The 23,440-nt window shown below is 37.2% G+C and overlaps 1 protein-coding gene and 1 pseudogene across 1 annotated transcript; one reads left to right on the top strand and one right to left on the bottom strand.

Annotated features, from left to right (window-relative positions):
* Nucleotides 1-507: 507 nt before the first annotated feature.
* LOC125146501 (olfactory receptor 56A3-like) lies at nucleotides 508-19,815 on the bottom strand (annotated as a pseudogene).
* Nucleotides 19,816-21,155: 1,340 nt separating this feature from the next.
* LOC125176965 (olfactory receptor 56A3-like) lies at nucleotides 21,156-22,103 on the top strand. The gene has a single exon (XM_047878935.1). It carries the CDS (start codon nucleotides 21,156-21,158, stop codon nucleotides 22,101-22,103), a length of 948 nt encoding a protein of 315 aa, XP_047734891.1.
* The last annotated feature ends 1,337 nt before the right edge of the window (nucleotides 22,104-23,440 follow it).

Genomic DNA, 23,440 nt, shown 5'->3' with positions numbered 1-23,440 from the left:
TAACGGGACCAAGATTTATGTATGTTAGAATCCCATTTTCTAGTTCTGTGCTAGACATAAAATAGCTTTCAATAAATATATTTAAATGCCTGAGGGAAAGGTTAAAACTAATGGTTATTTTCAGCATTTTTTAGCAGTTGCTTTTAGATTTTACTTGCTTTTCCAAAGTCAATGCACTATCTTTAAGTACTGATACTTCCCATCAACCACACATCCATTACACTGACTCTAAAAGGGATTTAATCAGGAGCAGTGAGGTGTGATGCTTGATTCATCAAAATTCACAGCTTCTGGGCTGGGTGCCATGATGAGAGATTATATATACATCTGTATCCTTAGTCACTTCCAGAAAATGATGGAATGTAAGAAATGTGATGTACCTGTGGGTAAGAGAACAACCATACAATTCATATCATCAGGCATGTCCAGAGAGAGGATTAGGACTGTAATTTTATCTCCAAGTCCCTGTATTCCAATAATGATTTTGAGTATTTTGGTTAAGAAAAGTCAAGCTAGAACACAATTACTTGCTGCTCTCACCCTCCTCAGCAATTTCCTAATCCCCTCTTTAATCTCCTGCGTTCGTACCCCATAGACAATGGGGTTGAGAGCTGCAGGAATTACATGGTATAACACATTAAGTAAGACAGGGATATCAGGGGAAATTTTTTTCTTGGCAATATGGGTAAAAACAAAAACCAGCAGGATGGTACTGAAGAAGAGGATGAGGATGAAGTGAGAGCCACAAGTGTTCAGAACTTTGGCAGCTGCCCCTTTTGCCTTGAGTCTAAGAACGGCTCATAGGATGAAAGTATAGGAGAAAATGATGAGGATGAGGTCAGAGCCCAGTAGAGTCCAGGCTACAACTAAATGGTAAATTCTGTTAAAGGCAATGTTATCACAGGAGAGCTTGGACACAGAGAGATTGGCACATATACAATTCTCAGTTATATTTTTTCCACAGTAATGATGCTGGGCAGAGAGGATGGGAATAGGTACAGTAAGAAATGTGTTCCAGGCCAAGATGAAGAGAACAGCCTTTCCTACAAACTGGTCAGTGATGATGGATGGGTAGTAGAGAGGCTTACAGATGGACACATAGCGGTCATAGGCCATGGCCAGGAAGGCGCATGTCCATGGGCAGGAAGGAATTCATGATGAACATCTGGAGGAAGCAGGTAGGGAAGCTGATGGACCTGTGGTCAAACCAGAAGATGGCCAAGACCTTGGGGATGACAGTCAAGCAAAGCATGATGTCCAGCAGGGAAAGGAGGCCGAGCAGGTAGTACATGGACTTATGCCAAGAGACCTCCATCCTGATCCGGATGGTGATCAGGAGGGTGGCGTTGGCCCCATGGCCAGGAGGAAGAGGAGGCTGAGGGGCAGAGACAACCAATGCTTCCAGATGGGGGACCTGACAAAGCAATTCAGGATGAAGTCTGAGACTTCAATAGAGAAGGAGCTGCTATTCTAAGGCAGCATTGGCAGTGACTTTAGTGAGGCAGATGTCTTTGAGTAGCTGCAGAAGAGAGGAGTAAATCTATTATACTCTAATGGCTATGTACTTAGCTTGTAAAATCCATAAGGGTAAGTACATAGTCCACTTCATCCACCCCACAGCCCTTGTGCCTAGCACATTTTTTGACATATAAGAGGTGGCTAATAGACATTTGTTGAATATATAATATAATGTTTCCATATCTTTGTTATTTCATCTGTGTTTTATCTTTCTCTTATGTGAATGTATATTTTCAGTTTGCTTGGTTAATATTTAATGAATCAGAAATTATTTAAACATCAAATGTTATTTAAATTAAATACATAAACTCAAAGGCTGATGAAACATTTCAGTTTAAATTTTAAAATGAACAGAAATGCATTCCAAAGGTTAGATGGGATTCATTTTCAAGATTTTAAGGAAGTAAAAGATGATAGTATCCAGTGATATGATGAACTGGGGTAGTTAGAGCAAATCTCCTGATGAAAAGGTATACAAATTATTTCTATGGTTATGTCTACATCTAATCTCTATCTTTATCAATACCCGTACCCATATCCATACCTACACTTATACCTATACTTACACCTATTATTTATATTTTAATATCTTGAATACACCCATGAACAAGTAAAAAAGAAAGAATTATCAGGCTAAGGATTGAATAAAATCCATACATCAAAATCAAATATTGATGTTGGCTTTCAACCCGAGAGCACTTGCAGCACTCTATAAACTTAAGCACCTGTCTTCATTACCTAGGGGAGCTTGAAATCTAAACTCCAGGGACAGAAGATAAATCTAGGCTCAAGCAGGTGGAGAATGTAGCAGAGGATCTCCCATTTAGATAGGGCTTTACAACACTACATCCTGAATAAAAAGGTGGGCACTAGTAATAATCCCACTCCTTCATCTTCGTCCCTCACTTATACCTGGAACTTCAAATAACCTCAAAGCTTGTTATATAGTAGAAATCTTCCCTGTAAATCCTGAACTACTGGCTGGTTCTCTTTTGACTTGGCAGCCTGTGTTCACACCAACTGTTTGTCTCAGAAAGGAATTTAAAGTTATCCTGGATTGGTGGTGGTTTCAGAAAATAACAGAAACAAGCCCAAATCCTTTCTTGAGAAAGAAACTTCATCTCAGGCCTCAAAGAATTTCAGCACAAAAACTTCTGAAGAAATTGAGTTGCTTGTGGTAAAAAGACAATTAATTAAAAAAAAATGATGGGGCACCTGGGTAGCTCTGTCAGTTGAGCGTCTGAATTCGGCTCAGGTCATGGTCTCATGGTTCATGAGTTCAAGCCCTGCGTCAAGCTCTGTGTTGATAGCTCTGAGCCTGGAACCTGCTTCGGATTCTGTCTCTCTCTCTCTGCCCCTCCCCTGCTTATGTTCTCTCTCTCTCTCAAAAATAAAGAAACATCAAAAAATTTTTTTAATTTAAAAAATGAGTATAAGCCCACAAAAATGATAGCCAAATCCAATCTACAAAAACTTAAGATATTACTTATTTGATAAAAGATATTGAACAAAATTATTTTGTTCATTACGTAGCCCTACTAGGTTTTAGGTAATGAAAGAAAAGCTTTAGGGGAGCCTGGGTGGCTCAGTCGGTTAAGTATCCAACTTCAGTTCATGTCATGATCCCACGGCTTGTGAGTTTGAGCCCCGAGTTGGGCTCTGTACTAACAGCTCAGAGCCTGAGGCTGCTTTGGATTCTGTGTCTGCCTCTCTCTCTCTCTCTACCTCCCCCCTGCTCATACTCTGTCTCTGTCTCAAAAATAAACAAATATTTAAAAAAAGAAAAAAAAGAAAAGGTTTAAAATATACACAACAAAATAAACACACAGAAAAGGAGAATCAGTCCTTTCTCCAACAATGAAAAAAATAAAATAATTAACATTGCAAGAGACAGATTTAAGAATAGATTAGCCACGCTTGGAAAGATAGTTAGTGACCTAGAAGATAGAACTTGAGAAATGTTTTAGAATGAAGCTCCAATGGATACACAGAAAATGCAAACATGTAAAGAGCAAAATACGGGATTCTGACTGCTCAGAGTCCCTCTATCTTTTCTGTTTTCCTGGGATTAAGAAGATGATGTCCAGAATTAATATTTTTCTCAGGGCACTGGAATCTCTAAAACATAACAAAGCAGATTTGAAGAAGAACCAGATATACTTGAAAAACAGAATATCAACAATAAGAACTAAATTAAACAGTAGATTAGTGCCAGCTAATGGTAGAGTCAGTAAAGTATCAGAGGTGGTCAGAAGAATGTACTGAGAATGAAGATGGAAATAAAATAAAATCATATGGGAAAAAATGAAGAAAATGTAAGAGAAATAGATGGGATGAGCATGTTTAATACATTTAATAAGAGCTCCCAGTTGAAGAAGAAAGAGAATGAGACAGAAACATCTGAACTTTTCAGGAGAGACTACATCAGTAATCAGATTCAAGAATTCCAATAAGGGGCACCTGTGTGGCTCAGTCGGTTAAGCATCGACTTTGGCTCAGGTCATGATCTCAGGTTCATGAGTTTGAGCCCTGCACCAGGCTGTCTGCTGTCATCACAAAATCTGCTTGGGATTCTCTCTGTTGCTCTCTCTCTGCCCCTCCCACACTTGTGCTTTCTCTCCCACACAAAATAAAAATAAACTTAAAAAGAAATTTCAATAAATCCTGGGTGAGAGAAATCAATAAAAGTGTACACCTGGATATATCTAAATATATACACTTAGTTGGGGTGCCTGGGTGGTTCAGTTGGTTAAGCATCCAACTTCGGCCCAGGCCATGATCTCACGGTCCGTGAGTTTGAGCCCTGCATCCGCCTCTGTGCAGACAGCTCAGAGCCTGGAGCCTGCTTCAGATTCTGTGTCTCCCTCTCTCTCTGCCCCTCCCTAGCTCATGCTCGCACTCTCTCTCTCTCTGTCAGAAATAAATGAACTTAAAAAAATAAAATAAAATAAATATATACACTTAGATATCATGGTCTAACTTCAGGTACCAAAGAGAAAGAAATGATCTTAAAGATCAATATTACTGTTGCAATGAAAACAATGGGTGTGTGTTTCAATATGCGTGTTTCAATAGGCCACAGGAGTAAAGTGTGGTAAATAATGAAGACACTAGTGAAGATGTCTTAATAATGCTTTAAATTGAACTTGATGGAGGTTTTGAAGATGTTAAATTGTTAAAAACTACTAAAACTACTATTGAATTATTTATATTAGCTGCTAAAATTGTATTTCTTTTTTCCAGCTTTTTATTGTGGTAGAATACACATGACTCAAAATTTATTATCTTAACCATTTTATTTTATTTTATTTTATTTATTTATTTTTTTTTTTTTTAATTTTTTTTTCAACGTTTTATTTATTTTTGGGACAGAGAGAGACAGAGCATGAACGGGGGAGGGGCAGAGAGAGAGGGAGACACAGAATCGGAAACAGGCTCCAGGCTCTGAGCCATCAGCCCAGAGCCCGATGCGGGGCTCGAACTCCTGGACCGCAAGATCGTGACCTGGCTGAAGTCGGACGCTCAACCGACTACGCCACCCAGGCGCCCCTTAACCATTTTAATATACAGTTCATTGATATTAAGTGCATCCATTTTGCTGCACAACCATCACCAGGATCCGTCTCCAGAACTCTCTTCATCTTGCAAAGCTGAAACTCTGTACCCATTAAACAATAACTTCCATGACCTCCTCCCTTCTGCCCCTGGCAACCACCATTCTAGATGTTTTTTAAACTGCTAAGATGTTAAATAATTATTAGTTTTCAGTGATCACTATTTCGTTGCATGCAGTTATCTGATGAGCATTTCAAAACCATCTTAAATAAACACAAAAGAGGACTTCATACAAACCATATCATCTGGAGTTTAGCAGTGGTTGCAGTAACACTAGCATCAGCTAGTAACATTAGCATCAGCTCTGCAAAGAGTATACGTTTTCCTAAAAGACACGAAGGACCTTGACTTTCTGTCCTTGATCAATGAAATACTAGGTGAGGAACTTCTAAGGATCTGGTTGCTTATTTGGAATCAAGACAGTGATCAGGAAGGTGACACTGGCCCCATAGCCAGGAGGAATAGGGCATGAAAGGTATCAGTGCTGCCAGCTGGGAACCTGACAAAACAGTTCTGGAAGTACTTGGATATGTCAGCAGAGCAGATGTTGCTGGAGGATAATATGACATTTGATCCCATCTTTGAAGAGGCCAACAAGTAGCTAAAAAAGAAGAAACTTGTTAATAAATCATTTAAGCTTGTGGAGAACCATGTAAGAAGCTTTGTGGAAAGTATCAAACTAAATTAAAAAAGGATGGGAAATAACATAATAATCTGGTTAGTCAGATTGTCAATCACTGTATTTGACCTTGGGAGAAAATATCAAATATGATTCATCTCTGCCTTTGGGATAACTCATTGAATAAAGTAGGGCACAAAAATGTCAGACGGAAGAATAGCAGTATAGTGTGGCTCACCAAAATAAGATGTGCTCATGGTGTTTTGGAAGTACGAGAGAGTGATCCTTTATTTATTTTTAAATTCCACTTTAATTAACATACAGTGTTACATTAGTTTCTGGTGTACAATATCGTGATTAAATAATTCTATATATTACTCAGTGATCATCATGATAAGTGTACTTTTAATCCCCTTTACCTATTTCACGCATTCCCCCACCCACCCACCTCATCTCTGGTAACCACCAGTTTGTTCTTCATATTGTTCTGAGGGTTTTATTTATTTATTTTTGTCTCTCTTCATTATTGTTTCTTAAATTCTACATTTAAGTGAAAATATATGGGATTTGTCTGTCTCTGACTGACTTACTTCACTTAGCAATATGAACTCTAGATCCATCCATCTTGTTGTAAATGGCAAGATCTCATTCTTTTTATGACTGAATAATATTCTATTCTATATGTACAACACATCTTAATCCATTCTTCTAGCAATGAACACTTGAGCTACTTACATAATTTGGCTATTGTAAATAATGCTGCAATAAACAGAATGGTATATATATCTTTTCAGATTAGTGTTTTCATACTCTTTGGGCAACTACCCAGCAATACAATTACTTTGTCATATGGTAATTCTATTTTTAAGTTTTTGAGAAACTTCTATACTGTTTCCCACAGTGCCTGCACGAGTTTGCATTCCCACTAACATTAACAAGTGATTTCTTTTTCTCCACATCCTCACCAACACTTACTGTTTCTTGCGTTTTGGATTTTAGCCATTGTGACAAGTGTGAGGTGATATCTCATTTTGGTTTTGATTTGCATTTTCCTGATGATGAATGAGCTCAAAATATTGAGCATTTTTTCAATTGCCTCTTGGCCATTTTTATGTCTTTTTTGGAGAAATGTCTGTTCATGTCTTCTGCCATTTTTAGTTGGATTATTTGAGGGCTTTTTTGTTTTTGTTTTTGTTTTTTGGTGTTCAGTTGTATAGGTTCTTTAGATATTTGGATATTAACCCCTTCTTAGAAATATCATTTGCTAATATTTTCTCCAATTAGGTAGGTTGTTTTTTTAGTTTTGTTCATTATTTCCTTTGCTGTGAAGAAGTTTTTTATTTTGATGTAGTTCCAAGAGTTTATTTTTGTTTTTGTTTACTTTGCCTTAGAAACATACCTAGAAAAATACTATACTTGTGAATACTACGGTTTTAGGACTCACATTTAGATCTTTTATTCATTTTGGGTTTCTTATGTATGGTGTAAGAAAGTGGTACAGTTTCCCTTTTTTGGATGTAGCTGTCCAGTTTTCCCAACACCATTTGTTGAAGAGACTGTATTTTCCCCTTTGCATATACTTTCCTCTTTTTAAATAGCTAATTGACCATGTAATTGTGTGTGGGTTTATTTCTGGTCTCTCTTCTGTTACATTGTTCAATATGTCTGTTTTTGTGCCAGGGCCAAACTGTTTTGATTACTACAGCTTTGTAGTATATCTGTGAATGTGAGATTCTGATACCTCCAGTATTGTTCTTTTCAAGATTGCTTTGTGTATTTGGGGTCTTTTGTAGTTCTACTGAGATTTTAGGATTCTTTGTTCTAGTTCTGAGAAAAATGCTGTTGGTATTTTGATAAGGATAGCATTAAATCTATATATTGCTTTGAATAGAATGGACATTTTAACAATATTTGCTCTCTAATTCCATGAGCATGGAATACCATTCCATTTTTTTCCTCATCTTCAATTTCTTTCATCATGTTTTATTGTTTTCAGATAATAGGTCTTTCACCTCCTTGGTTAAGTTTATTCCTACATGTCTTATTATTTTGGGTACAATTGTAAATGAGATTGTTTTCTTAATTTCTTTTTCTGCTACTTTATTATTCGAGTGTAGAAATGTGACAGATTTCCATATACTGATTATGTATCCTATGAATTTCCTGAATTCATTTATTACTTCTAGTACTATTTTAGTGGAGTCTTTCTGGTTATTAATATATAATATCATGTCATCTGCAGATAGTGAAAGTTTTACTTCTTCCTTCACAATTTGGATACCTTTTACTTCTTTTCCTTGTCTGAATGCTTGTAGCGCTATGATGAATAAAAGTGGCAAGAGTGGATATCCTTGTCTTGTTCCTGACCTTAGGGGAAAAGCTCTCTGTTTTTCTTCACAGAATATGATGTTCACTGTGGGTTTTTCATATAATGCCTTTATTATGATGAAGTATGCTCCTTCCAAACCTACTTTGTGAGGGGGTTTACCATGAATGGATATTGCAATTTGTTAAATGCTTTTTCTTTATTATTGAAATGATCATGTGCTTTTTATCCTTTCTTTTATTGATGTGATATATCATGTTGATTAATTTACAATGTTTTTTAAAAAAAAATTTTTTTTTTCAACATTTATTTATTTTTGGGACAGAGAGAGACAGAGCATGAACGGGGGAGGGGCAGAGAGAGAGGGAGACACAGAATCGGAAACAGGCTCCAGGCTCCGAGCCATCAGCCCAGAGCCCGACGCGGGGCTCGAACTCCCGGACCGCGAGATCGTGACCTGGCTGAAGTCGGACGCTTAACCGACTGCGCCACCCAGGCGCCCCTAATTTACAATTTTTGAACCAACCTTGCATCCTGGAAGTAAATCCTATTTGGCTATAGGGAATGATTTTTTTAATGTATTGTTGGATTTGATTTGCTAGTATTTTTTTCAGGATTCTTGCATCTATGTTCATTAGAGATACTGTCATTTAGTTCTCTTGTTTTGTAAGTGTATTTATCTGGTTTTGGTATCAGGATAATGCTGGCTTAATAGAATATACTTGGATGCTTTCCTTCTGCTTCTATTTTTCAGAAAAATGTGAGATTAAGTATTAACTCTTTAAGTGTTTAGTATAATTCACCTGTGAATCCATCTGGTCCTGTACTTTTATTTTTTGGTAGTCTTTTGACTACTGACTCAATTTCATTCCTGGCGATTGGTCTATTTAGATTCTATATTTCTTCTTCTTCTTGTTCTTATTTTCTATTTCTACTTGATTCAGTTTTGAAAGAGTGCATCTTTCTAGAAATTTATCCATTTCTTCTAGGTTGTCCAATTGTTGACATGTATTTTTTGTTGTAATATATATTTTTTTGTATTTCTGTGGTATCAGTTGTCACTTCTCTTTCATTCTGATTTTACTTATTTGGGTCCTTCCTCTTTTTTTCTTGGTGAGTCTGCCTAAAGGTTTATAATTTTGTTTCTCTTATCAAACAATGAACTCTTGGTTTCAGTGATCTCACCTATTAGTTTTTTAGTCTCTATTTCATTTACTTCTTTTTTTTTAAGTTTTTATTTAAATTCTAGTTAGTTAACATATAGCGATTGAGGAAATGAGATGGGCTCAATTCTTGAAAATGGTGGGATTAAAACATGGAGTTTTAAAGGTTAGTGGGCTTAGCTGGGATGGATCTCAGAAGGCATTGCCTTGCTCCTGGAGAGAAGAAAAGCAAATAACCCAGGGGCAGACAGCGTGCAAATAATGATTTGAAGAACGCCTGGAGTATACACAGAGGGAGAGTATTCAGAGTATTTGCTGTTCTCAGGGCATCCCAGATATGGCACATTCACAGAGTCACCTCTCCAGGATAAAGGAGCTGGCTGGCACTATTTTCCTCCCCTAACTCCCAACATAAACACAGAGCCACCTACAGGAAGTAGCAAGGCACCAACACTGGCTCCCTAACTTGCTTACACAAACCACATTACTGGAGTAAAATATTATATCATACAAATAAGTTTTTTAAGCCAAAGACTGTAACAAGAGTTGAAGAAAGGCACTATATCATAATAGAAGGGTCTATCCAATAGGAAGGCCTAACAATTGTAAATAATCATGCCCCCAACTTGGAACACCCAGATATGTAAAACAATTAACATATATAAAGGAACTCATTGATAATAACATAATAATAGTAGGGGAATTTAACATTCACATCAGTGGACAGATCATCTAAGCAGAAAACAACAAGGAAATAATGGCTTTGAATGACACCCTAGACCAGATGGAATTAACACATATTCTGAACATTTCATCCTAAAGCAGCAGAATATTCATTCTTTTTGAGTGCACACAGGACATTCTCTAGAATAGATCACATGCCAGTTCACATATCAGGCCTCAACAAATACAAAAAGATTGAGATAATAATATGCATATTAAAGCATGTGGTCTGAAAGACCACAGCACTATGAAACTTGAAGTCAATGACAAAAAAATGTTTGGAAAGACCACAGAAGTATGGGGGTTAAACATGAGATTAAACAATGCGTGGACAACCAGGACCTTAAAGGAGAAATAAAAAATACATAGAAACAAACAATAATGAAAACATGATGATCCAAAATCTTTGAGATGCACCAAAAGCAGTCATAAGTGGGAAGTAGGCAGCAATATAGCACTACTCAAGAAGCAAGAAAAGTCTCAAATATACAACCTAACCTTAGAGCTAGAGCTAGAAAAAGAACAGCAAATTAAGTCTAAAGCCAACAAAAGAAGGGAAATAATAAAGATTAGAGCAGCCATAAATTATATAGAAACAGACAAATAAAAAACAGTAGAACAGATCAATTAAACCAGGAGGTGGTTCTCTGAAAGAATTAGTAAAATTGATAACCCCTAGGCAGACTTATCAAAAAGAAAAGAGAAATTACCCAAATAAATAAAATCACAAATGAGAGAGGAGAGGTCACAACCAACATGACAGAAATACAATAAATTATAAGAGAATATTATTAAAAATTATATGCCAGCAAATTAGATAATCTGGAAGAAATCAAATAATTCTTAGAAACATATAAATGACCAAAACTGAAACAGGAAGAAACTGAAAACTTGAACAGACTAATAACCAGTGGAGAAATTGAATGAGTAATCAAAAATCTCCCCCAAAACAAAAGTCCAGGGCCAGATGGCTTCCCAAGGGAATTCTGCCAACAATTAAAGAAGAGTTAATACCTATTCTTCTGAAACTGCTACAAACAAACAGACAAACAAAAAGAAATGGAAAGAAAACCAGCCAGAATTACCTTTATTCCAAAACCAAAGACCCCAGTATAAGGGAAAATTACAGGCCAATATCCCTGCTGAACATGGATTCAAAAATTCTCAACAAGATACTAACAATTTACATCCAACATTACATTAAAAGAATTATTAATCATGAGCAAGTGGGATTTATTCTTGGACCACAGGGGTGGTTCAGTATTCATCAATCAATCAGTCTGATACACCACATTAATAAAATAAAGGATAAGAACCATATGGTCCTGTCAATAGATGCAGAAAAAAAATTTGACAGAGTACAACATCAATTCTTGATAAAAACCTTCAATAAAGTAGGGATAGAAGGAACATATATCAACATCATAAAGGCCATGCATGAAAGACCCACAGCTAATACCATACTTAATGGGGAAAAACAGCTTTCCACCTATAGTCAGGAACAAGACAGGGATGTCCACTCTTACCATTGTCATCTAACATAGTACTAGAAGTCCTACTTACAACAATCAGACAACAAAAATAAATAAAAGGCATCCAAATAAGCAAGGAATAAGTCAAAATTTCACTCTTTGCAGATGACATGATGCTCTATGTAGAAAACCCTGAAGACTCCACCAAAACATTGCTAGAATTGATACATGAATTCAGCAAAGTCCCAGGATACAAAATCAACATACAGAAATCTGTTGTGTTTCTATACACCAATAATGAAGCAGCACAAAGAGAAATCAAACCCCATTTATAATTGCACCAAAAGCCATAAGATATCTAGGAATAAACCCAGCCAAAGAGGTAAAAGTTCTGTACTCTGAAAACTATAGAACATTTAAGAAAGAAATTGAATGAGAATGCAAGCTGGTGCAGCCCTTCTGGAAAACAGTATGGAGGTTCCTCAAGAAACTAAAAATAGAACTACACTACGACCCAGAAATTGCACTACTAGGCATTTATCCAGGGGATACAGGTGTGCTGTTTTGAAGGGACACATGCACCCCCATGTTTATAGCAGCACTATCAACAATAGTCAAAGTATGGAAAGAGCCAAAATGTCCATCAATGGATGAATGGATAAAGAAGTTGTGACACACACACACACACACACACACACACACACACACGAGTATTCCTTGGCAATCAAAAAGAATGAAATCTTGCCGTTTGCAACTACGTGGGTGGAACTGGAGGGTATTATGCTAATTGAAATTAGTCAGAAAAAGACAAAAATCATATGACTTCACTCATATGAGGACTTTAAGAGACAAAACAGATGAACGTAAGGGAAGGGAAACAAAAATAATATAAAAACAGGGAGGGGGACAAAACAGAAGACACCCATAGATATAGAGAACAAACTGATGGTTACTGGAGGGATTGTGGGAGGGGGGATGGGCTAAATGGGTAAGGAGCACTAAGGAATCTACTCCTGACATCATTATTGCACAATATGCTAACTAATTTTGATGTAAATTAAAAAAATAAAATAAAAGAAAATAAAACAAATTAGAATTTAAAAAAGAAAGAAATTAAAGAGGACAAAAAGATATGGGAAAACATTCCCTGCTCATGGATTGGAAGAACAAATATTATTGAAAATGTCTATACTACCTGAAGCAAACTACACATATAATGTAATCCCTATCAAAATGCCACAATCAATTTTTCACAGACGTAGAACAAACAATCCTAAAATTTGTATGGAACCAGAAAAGACTCTGAATAGCCAAAGCAATTTTGAAAAAGAAAAGCAAGGCTGGAGGCATCACAATTCCAAACTTTAAGCTATTTTTCAAAGCTGTAGTCATCAAGACAGTATGGTGCTGGCAGAAAAGGACACATAGATCAATGGAACAGAATAGAAAGCCCAGAAATGGACCCATAACTATATGGTCAACTAATCTTTGATAAAGCAGGGAGTAATATACATTGGAAAAAAGACAGTCTTTTAAAAAAATTCATTGGGAAAATTGCACAGAAACATACAAAAGAAAGAAACTGGCCCACTTTCTTATACCACAAACAAAAATAAATTCAAAACGGATGAAATACCTACATGTGAGAAAGGAAACCATCAAAATCCTAGAGGAGAACACAGACAGCAAACTCTTTGACATCAGCCATAGCAACTTCTTGCTAGATACATCTCTGGAGGCAAGAGAAACAAAAACAAGAATGAACTCTCAGAATTTCACCAAGATAAAAATGTTTCTGTGCACAGTGAAGGAAACAATCAACAAAACTACAAGGCAGCCTATGGAGTGGGAGAAGATATTTGCAAAAGACATATCTGATAAGGGGTTAGTATCCAAAATCTATAAAGAAATTATAAAACTCATCCGCTTCAAAATAATCCACTTAAGAAATGAGCAGAAGACATGAAAAGACATTTTTTTTCAAAGAAGACATACAGATGGCCAACAGACACATAAAAAGATACTCACTATCACTCATCATCAGGGAAATACAAATCAAAACTACAATGAGATATCACCTCGCACTTGTCAGAATGGCTAAAATTAACAATTCAGGAAACAACAAATATTGACCTGGATATGGAGAAAGGGGAATGCTCTTACACTGTTGGTGGGAATGCAAACTGGTGAAGCCATTCTGGAAAACAGTATGGAGATTCCTCAAAAAGTTAAAAATAGAACTACCCTACAAGACAGCAATTAAACTACTAGTTATTTACCCAAAGGATTCAAAACACTGATTTGAAGAGACACATGCACCCTGATGTTTATAACAGCAATATCAACAATAGCCAAATTACATAAAGAGCTCAAATATCCATTGACTGATAAATAGATAAAGAAGAGTTAGTATATGTACACAATGGAATATTATTCAGCCATCAAAAAGAATGAAATCTTTCCTTCTGTAACAAGGATGGAGCTAGAAAGTATTGCTAAGCAAAATAAGTCAGTTGGAGAAAAATGCCATATGATTTCACTCATATGTGGGATGTAATAAATGAAACAGATGAACATAGGGGCAAAAAAAAGAGATAAATCATAATACAGGATCTTAACTATAGAAAACAAACTGAACATTGCTGGAGGGGAAGCGGGTGGGAAGATGGATTAAATGGGTGATGGGTATTGAGGGCACTTGTGATGAGCACTGGGTGTTCTATGTAAGTGATGAATCCCTAAATCTACTCCTAAAGCTGATATTACTTTATATGTTAACTAACTAGAATTTAAATAAAAACTTGAAACAATAAACAAATAAATAAATGAATAAATTATTATGAAAAATAACCACTCAGTTAAAAAAAACAATTAAAACAAATGAAACAAACAAAAGCACCTTTGTGATCTTGTGAAATGTTCCCTAAATAGGATCCCCAGAGAAAATCTATTCACAGTAAAACAGAGTTTAAGTTGTTCAAATTGAATATTTTCCATTGGATAATGGAAAGTTTACACTAAAACTCACAGATACATAATAGAGTAGAGGAGATACTAGCAAAATCTAGTGAAAAGGGGGCTCTAAGATATAAATTATGCATGCAGATTTTGCAAAAATATGCAAGAAATACAAAATTAATAGAAAAAGCAGGCAAAGGATGTCAAAATATAATTCACAGCATGACAATCACAAATGGTTAAACAGTATATGAACAATGCTGAGTTATCAGGAGAAAATCATATTAAAATAATGAAATCCTATTTTATATCCTCCAAGCATAAAAAAAAATACCATCAATTGGTGTAAGGAATGTGAAGAATTAAACTATAGAAGAATTAAACTATAGAAATTTCTAGTGAGATTTTATAAGTATTTTGGAGACAAATTTGGTAATTCCTAGTGGAATTAAATGTTTTTTCTTTATAACTAAAAAAACCCACTCCTACACATATACCTATTTTAGGACTATAAAAGAAGTACACAAAGATATTGACGTTAACAGTAATTATAGGTCATTCGGGTGTTGACTACTTATATAAAAAATGCACATAATGGGAATTGAAATGAATAAGCAATGAAAAAGAATGACTTATGCAGAACAACATGGACAGTTTTTTTAGATTTAGTATTGAGTGAAAACAAATAATAACATCAGATTTATTATCCAATATTATTTATAAAATTCAATATCCAAATAATCCTCATGAACATGTAGCTACATAAGCATATCTAAAATTAATTGAAAAGACACATTTTAAGAACACTGGAGCTTTGGGGCGCCTGGGTGGTTCAGTTGGTTGACCATCAGACTTCTGCTCAGGTCATGATCTCATGGTTCATAAGTTCGAGCTCCACATTGGGCTCTGTGCTGACAGCTAGGAGCCTGGAGCCTGTTTCAGATTCTGTGTGTACTTCTCTCTCTGCCCCTCCCTTGCTTGTGCTCTGTCTCTGTCTCTGTCTCAAAAATACGTAAACATTAAAAAAAACAATAAGAACGCTGGGGCTTTCTCTTTTCTAAAGAGAAGAGGAATAGGAGCAAAGTTGAGATATGCAGGAGACAGAGAAATAAAAATAGAGCAAAAGAAGGCCTTTAAAGAAACTGATGCTGATGCCACAACACAGGGAACAGAGTCAGTGGTATTGTAATTGTGTTATGTGGTGACAGATGGTAGCTACCAATGGTGAACATAGCATAACTGTATACATTTGTTGAATCACTGTGTTGTACAACTGACTAATAATGCAACATTCTGTGTCAACTACAATCAACTTTTAAAAATAATGAAAAATAAAGAAAGAAAAAAAAGGAACTGATGATGCTTGCTCCCATAATTTGAGGCATATGAATATTTCACATGAGGCTCAAAATGAAAAATAAAATAAATCATTCTTTCTAGTATACAGCTGTATATACATCACATTTGAAAAGTCTTTCAATACAACAAAAAACCTGATAGGATTTTCTTTAGGAAAAGCACGTTGCATTTTCTCAGGAATATATTTTTCAAGTTACTCTATCATTATTATCATGATGCCATCATAAAAGTCATGACAAATTAATACCAATCCATTCAATAGCATGGTTTGGGAGGTACCTATCTAACAATGGTCTGTTGGAAGCCCATGAGAACTTATGAGTGAGCTTATTGGACCCATGGAGGGCATCGAGTATGCATGTGCAAATGACTGTGAACATGGATGGATGAATGTAAGACCCCTATACCCAGGAGATTAACTGTCCACAGAACACACAGTCAATGTTGAGCTGGATTACCAGAGCTCCTTGCTTTTAGAGAGAAAGAAAATCATTTTCTTCTCCTTCCTGCCTGTCTGTCCCACGAGGGCTTTTTAGGCACAATAGAGTAGGGATGGAGTAGTTCCCAGAGGGAAAAGTCCCTGAGGCCCTGGAGTTATAACTACACCCAGATAGTTCAGGAACTAACCAGAACTCCAATATCAGTGGAGCCAGACCTTGCTCACATCCTCTGTAAGTGAGTCTGGATAGAGGGCCCCTGAGAGGCAGCTATTCCAAGATTAATCAGAACATGGGGGACACCTTTCTTTTCAGTACAGATTTGTGCTCCATTCCATTCCTGAGTCAGTACTGCTGAAGCAGTCTGCAAACCAGGTTGTAGAGATTTCATCCTGTCTCAGGTCAGGAAGCAAATGTAAGAACCTGTGTTCTGTGACCTTCCTTTTGGCCCTTCTGTTGCCTTTTCTGATCTTTTACTGAGTGGTGCCAGATTCAGAGATGCAGGAATTTGTCCATAGGAGATGAATAGGGGTGGGGTGGAAAGCCTGAAGAGTGATCATCTGCAGCTTAATTTAGATGATTTGGAGTTTTCAACTGAACATACTGAAGGGGCTTTAAGGCAAAGAATCAGCACACAAATGCTTGAATCATGGAGGAGAAATTAAATTTAATCTAAGTAACATTAGAGGTTAAAGACAGAGACCACAATTTGGGGTCAGTGGGAGTAAGAAAGTAGTTCCTCAGATTAAGCTTCATCTAAAGAATTTCTAAAAGCTATGCTGTAAAAACAGAAAACTATCCCCAGAAGATCATTGAGGTATCTATTACTGGTTGCACTCAGTAATGTCCTAAACAATATTTTGGAGAGATGTCTCAACTTCTGAGTTTCTGGAGTTAGGTGGTCCTTATAATTAGTAATTAATACATAATAATAATAATAATAATAATAATGGACACAAAGTAAAAGGAAACAAGAAGACAATTGTAATCTGAGCAGTGAAAGCAGGAGTCACAGTTGTAAGTGCAAAAACAAGGGACATTATGGATTTCTGGAAAATGGCCCAAGGATTTTATGTGCATGGGGGTGGAGGTAAGAGAAACCTAGAAACATATAAAACAAAATGCCAGATACGATATGCATTTCTGTATCACTGTGGTGACACAGGACACAGGTATATTCATATAGTCAGTGGTTTGGACCTAACTTTTATTTCTTCCACATCCAGACCCTGCTAATTAAGCTGGAAATACAGGTAATATCACTGAGTCTCAGTTGTCCATTTCAAAAGATAAATTGTTAAAATGGTGTACTTAACCTACCTACTTCAGAATGTTATGAGTCACATATGAAATATGTTTAAAATTCATCCCAAAATTGCCAAAGTCACTACTAATGTATTCTGCTAGAAAGAGAACAAGAATTGGAAGCCATCTAAATCTCTTCTACATTATCATGTGGGAGCCATGCCTGGCAGGCACCAGCTGCACAAACCCTTCCTTGCTTAGGGAAGCAGAGGATCAGGAGTAAAGAGAAGAGCCCTGGAAGGGAATGCCATTCCTTCCTGCTCTGAGAGCAAGCCCCAGACACTAACAGGGTCTTCTGATGAGGAGAGTTTAACAGCAGCCTGCAGCTGGGGAATAGAAAATCATATCTGGAAACAAAAATACTATTTGAACCACTCCAGGAAAACGAGTGTTTCTAAAGTGATGGGGTTTTGGAGTCATGGGGGTCTGGAGCTGATGGCCAAGAAAGAATTCTTGAGATGTGTTTGGTGCAAAAAGGTGATTTTGTTTTATGATTTTTTTTTATCTCAATACCTAGAGTTTCTTGTCTCGCAGCTTCAAAGAATGAAGAGGTAGACACAAAATGAGCAGCAGGCAAAACTTCATTAGAGTAATATAAGAAAGTAGGAATAGAATGAAAGCTCTCTTTATAGAGAGGGGGCATTTGAAAGTGAATGCCTGTTACTGTAGGCAAGGGTCTTTGTTTTATAAGGTTTTGGTCACCACCTCTCTCCCACCTTTGTTTCTTCTCAGGTCCGACCCTTATTGGCTGGGTAACTCTAAATGTCAACTCATTCCTTTTTGATTGGCTCATTTCTTTTACATGAGGGGTGGTCTATGGCCATGCCGTTCCTTGTGTGTCATATGTTTTATGGTCTACTACTCACTTTTCGTCAGGTCTTTTGTCAAATTCCTGAGGGGAACCTGAGGGGGAATAGCGGCATCTGTTACAGTCTTAAGAGGAACCTTACACCCAAGAGGGTTTACTGTGGTCAGACACTCCCAGCATTATTCCAAAATATGTGTTTTTCCCCATCCAGGGGCCTCAGGTCCTCATCTTTCCCTCTCTGCCAATTTTATTCTATATTTCCCTATCATAATTTTATTAAATCACAGGGACAGGACCCATGGGCAGAAAGAGCTGCACTGGGGTTGTGAAGAGTGACCAGTTATATACCATGGAGTTGAGGGAGGTAAAGGCAAAAGGGAGGCCTACAAAAGGACTTTCATATGTTAAAGATACCTGAGGCCTTGCTATTGTAAAGCTAAGGTTGTTTTCTCTCTAGTCAGGCATTAACATTAAGTCAGTAGGGAGTTAATGGAAAAATGCTACACTGTGTATTTGCTTCAAGTGTTTGTCAATGGGCTGCAGGTTATAAAGGAATTTAACTATACCTAACATTTCCTTCTTGCTTTTGTTCCCCACATCATTGTGGAAGGGACGGTGATATTGGGGTTCCGGGAAACTAAATCTATAGGTTTCTGGAGATTAGGTTGTTGACAAGATTGCCTTTTTCTTATAATTTACTATGATTTATGTGAACTGATGGAGACTCATATTCTGCATGACTGTGGTCTCTATCAGTTAACCATTTGTTTTCCCCTTTCCTTTGTTCTTGGGCAGCCAGGAGTGCCTGAGCAATGTCACACATATTTCACTGCCACCGCACCCCCCCCATGGGGTGGAGGAGGGTGGTGTTAACTTTTGCTTTGCCCTCAGCTTTCCTAATACTTCCTCATCATAGAGGTATGAAAACATTGTTCCGATCTGAGTTCATGATTTAATAAAACTCTCTTCCTTGCTACTCTAACCCCTATGCCAAACTATTGCTCCTCCATCAGATTCTGTTGTCAAAACTATTCATTGTATCACTGGTGAAGTTTGTGTTTTCTTTTTTATAGAATTGATGGGGCAAACATATTATTATAATTATTCATGAGATGCAGAGGAATCCTAGAAATTACTCCAACCCAACCCACTGTATTAAGCAAGAAGATCAGCGTAATACAGTAATGAGTGAATACAATTGTGAGGTAAAATTTTCCTTGTTGGTAATGTGATATTATAACATATCTCATTGGATGCTGAATAATTCAATGGGATGAAGCCCTAGGAATTCTAGAAATTCCAAATCAATATGCAATTTATCTTATATAGTGAACCTCAAGAGTAATAAATAGGGAAGTATTTAAACTCCCAATGAAAAAGTGTTTCTAAACCCACAAAGTAATGGTTTAACAGAGTCCTTGGTGTATGTAGATAGATTTAACTACAATGGACTGCATGATTTGAAGTACCCCACAAAGACCTGATCCTCACCTTTGACCAGCCTTCAGTCATCTTTCAAATCTCATTCACAATTCAGGGGGACAAGCACCTTAGAACCCTTCACCCTTAATGTAAAGGAGAGAACCACCTCACTTCATTTAAATTATTTTTCGCCAGCCTATGTCCCATGTCAGAGATACTCAGGCTCCTCTACATTCTCCTAATTGTGCAAGACCTGTCATTTGTTCTTATTTTTACCCATTGTTTCCTGAATGATCTTAGTTTGCTTCCTTGAGAAAGGGACAGTTTCTTTTTCAACATTGTGACCCTAGCACCTAACAGAATGCCAGGGGAGGACGTCAAATGTTAGAGAACATGGCAACATCAAACTGGGCTTGGAAACAGAGGAATATGTACCTGGATCATTATACTGAAGATGGAAAAATAAAATAGAAATGGGATGCAAAAACTTTAAAGATAAGACTTCATCACCCTCACACTATTGCAACCAGAACAATCAAGTTTTCACCTTGTCTGATGGCAGGTATCGGTCTCACAAAGCTATGTGGAATTGCTCCTTCTCCTCTTAAGATTGTTTCTTCCCAAAGTTAAGAATCGTACAAATATGAAGATATATAGAAAGGAGAAAAGCAATTTTTTGGCAGGATCCACACCTCCCTCATTAAATGACTGTTTAGAGATAATGAAGATTAACTTTATTTACAAGGCATCATCTTTTTTTAAGTTTTTATTTATTTATTTTGAGAGAGAAAGCATATAATCAGGAGAGAGGCAGAGAGAGGGAAGGAGAGAATCCCAAGGAAGCTCCATGCTGTCAACACAGAACTGTGATATCATGGCCTGAGCAGAAATTAATAGCTGGACGCTTAACTAACTGAGCCACCCAGGCACCCCAGGGAATCATCTTTTAAATCTGTAATTAAAACAAACTATAGCTGAAAACTCAGAATGGGGGTGACATGAGACCCAGGGACATTTATCTGTGTCCCTATTTGTGCCAGGTTCTGTTTCCTTATCTGTGTAAATGGTTACGGTTGAATTGACAAATTGGGGAAAAAACTTTCAAAAAATAGTTTTCTAAGTAATTTTCTCCTCTTTGGTTTCTGCAAACATATTACAATTCTATTAAAAATAAACCTTGAACAAATCAAACATGTTAAAACCGTATTACCTCAGTCTTCTATACTGTTTAGTGATAGGAGTGGCCCTGGAGCATGGCACAAAGGATAAACAGATGAATTCACATAGCTCTGGATGATCAGCTAGGACTCATGAGTTTCACCTAACTAAAGCAAATTGTTCTAAATTCGTGTGTCTTAAGTCAGTATCTAATTTTTATCCTAATTTTGCAGATCACTGAAAGAAAGCTGCAGAAATATATATGACAAAATATGACAATATACCAAAATGGCACCATCACCTCTGAGGTTTCAGACTTCCTCCTGAATTGTTTTGTCAGGTCCCCCAGCTGGAAGTTCTGGTTGTCCCTGCCCCTCAGCCTTCTCTTCCTTCTGGCCATGGGGGCCAATAGTGTTCTCCTGATCACCATCTGGCTAGAGGTCTCTCTGCATGAGCCCATGTACTACCTGCTCAGTATCCTTTCCCTGCTGGACATTGTTGTCTGCCTCACTGTCATCCCCAAGGTCCTGGCCATCTTCTGGTTTGACCTCAAGTCCATCAGTTTCTATGCCTGCTTCCTCCAGATGTACATCATGAATTGGTTCTTTGCTATGGAATCCTGCACATTCATGGTCATGGCCTATGACCGCTATGTGGCCATCTGCCACCCACTGAGGTACCCATCCATCATCACTGACCAATTTGTAGCCAAGGCTGCCATTTTTATTTTGGCCAGGAATAGTATTGTTACAATGCCTATCCCCATCCTATCATCCCAACTCCATTATTGTGGGACAAATGTCATTGACAATTGCATCTGTGCCAATATGTTTGTCTCCAGGCTCTCTTGTAATGATGTCACCATTAGTCGCATCTACCAGTTTGTTGGAGGCTGGACACTGCTAGGGTCTGACCTCATCCTCATCTTCCTCTCCTACACCCTCATATTGCGAGCTGTGCTGAGACTCAAGGCAGAGGGTGCTGTGGCCAAGGCCCTGAGCACATGTGGCTCCCACTTCATCCTTATCCTCTTCTTCAGCACCATCCTTCTGGTCTTCGTGCTCACTCATGTGGTGAAGAAGAAGGTCTCCCCTGATGTTCCAGTCTTGCTCAACGTCCTCCACCATGTCATCTTCTCAGCCCTCAACCCCGTTGTGTATGGAGTACGGACCCAGGAGATCAAGCAAGGAATCCAGAGATTACTGAAGAAAGTGTGCTAATAAGGGCAAGATCTCTGCATTCCTAATATAGGATGAGTTTTGAATCAATGATGGGTGAGTGGGCTGGAATTCATAGCTATTGGATATTGTGTCTTCTTTAAAAAACTGAAGTTTCATTGTATGTTTCCCTTTCTCTCACTTTTACTTTAACAATATCCTTGATCCCTTTGCCTTTCCACCATGCACATTATCCTATTTTGACAAAATACTGGGATTTCTTGGACAGGTACCTTAGTGAGAATTTTATTCTTGAATATACAGCTATTAATATGCCATGTCTTTGTGTTCTTGACTATACAACTCGATATTTTGGGGTAGTTGTGTAATATGCAATGTATTTTTATTCTTATTTTTATCGAAGGGAGCATTTTGGAGACAAAGACATAGGGGTGAAATTTCAGTCCCGAATGATGGAAAGTTGCTTGTGGTCTATAATTTGGTCTGAAATTGGGCGGTCTTTTGAAATGTGCATTGCAAGAGGATTGGGATTTTGCATGGGTTTCTCATTGTGCAGTGATTAGCAATGAATCTGATTAGATTTAATGGGCTTCTAAATTCTCCTCCCCATTGTGTTTGTGCTTTGGACATTTATCTTTTGGATCTAGGGTGTCATACTTTATGGTGTGCAAACATAGCTCTGTTAATGACTGAAGAATTATAAGGATTATAATACATGATCCCATAATAATAATTTAAAATATTTAAAACATATTATCTGAACATTGTATCATATTAATTGGAGAGTTTCTAGGCACACTTTGTGTTCTGGGAATTTTGTTAGATATTAAAACACAAAAATAGAATACTGTTTTTTAATATCTCTCATGAATTCCCAATGGGACTAAGCCCCAGTTGTGCACAGCAATAACTTACTCATCAGTGCATCCTGTATTGCCCCTGAACCAAAAAAGAAAAACTCCCCTTATTATGATCAATTTAGTGAGTCAGAACCCAAACTGCATCCTGTGCTGTAATACTACAGAGACTTGAAAAGGTATAGAGTGGTGGTCCACAAACACATATCCATTTAAATTCACTAGGATAGTCCCTGCATAAACCAGAGTTCACAGCAGATAAAGGTGGACAAAAGTAAATTTTACCAAGTTATAGTTTCAGTACAATTGTTGTGTCAAATATGGCATCTGCACTAAAGCTGACAAAGTCTCTGGCAATTTACTATGCAGCTATTATTCTGGCTGATGTGTTCTCAGTTAATTCCCACCCAGAAAATATGCCAAGAGCAGTTTCTATTGAACTGGTGTAGGCAGCAGTATACAGTCAAGGACTTTCTCTAGGCTACATTAACCGTTTTGCTTTTTGTCACTATACAGACCACA

Source organism: Prionailurus viverrinus, chromosome D1 (genome assembly GCF_022837055.1).
Source record: "Prionailurus viverrinus isolate Anna chromosome D1, UM_Priviv_1.0, whole genome shotgun sequence".
Taxonomy (NCBI): Eukaryota; Metazoa; Chordata; class Mammalia; order Carnivora; family Felidae; genus Prionailurus; species Prionailurus viverrinus.
Note: the sequence above shows the minus strand (reverse complement) of the source record. Positions and strands in the feature narration are given on the sequence as shown.

Bases quoted from the DNA above. Each gene is read 5' to 3' on its own strand.
- LOC125176965 (XM_047878935.1), top strand. From the start codon at position 21,156: ATGACAATATACCAAAATGGCACCATCACCTCTGAGGTTTCAGACTTC.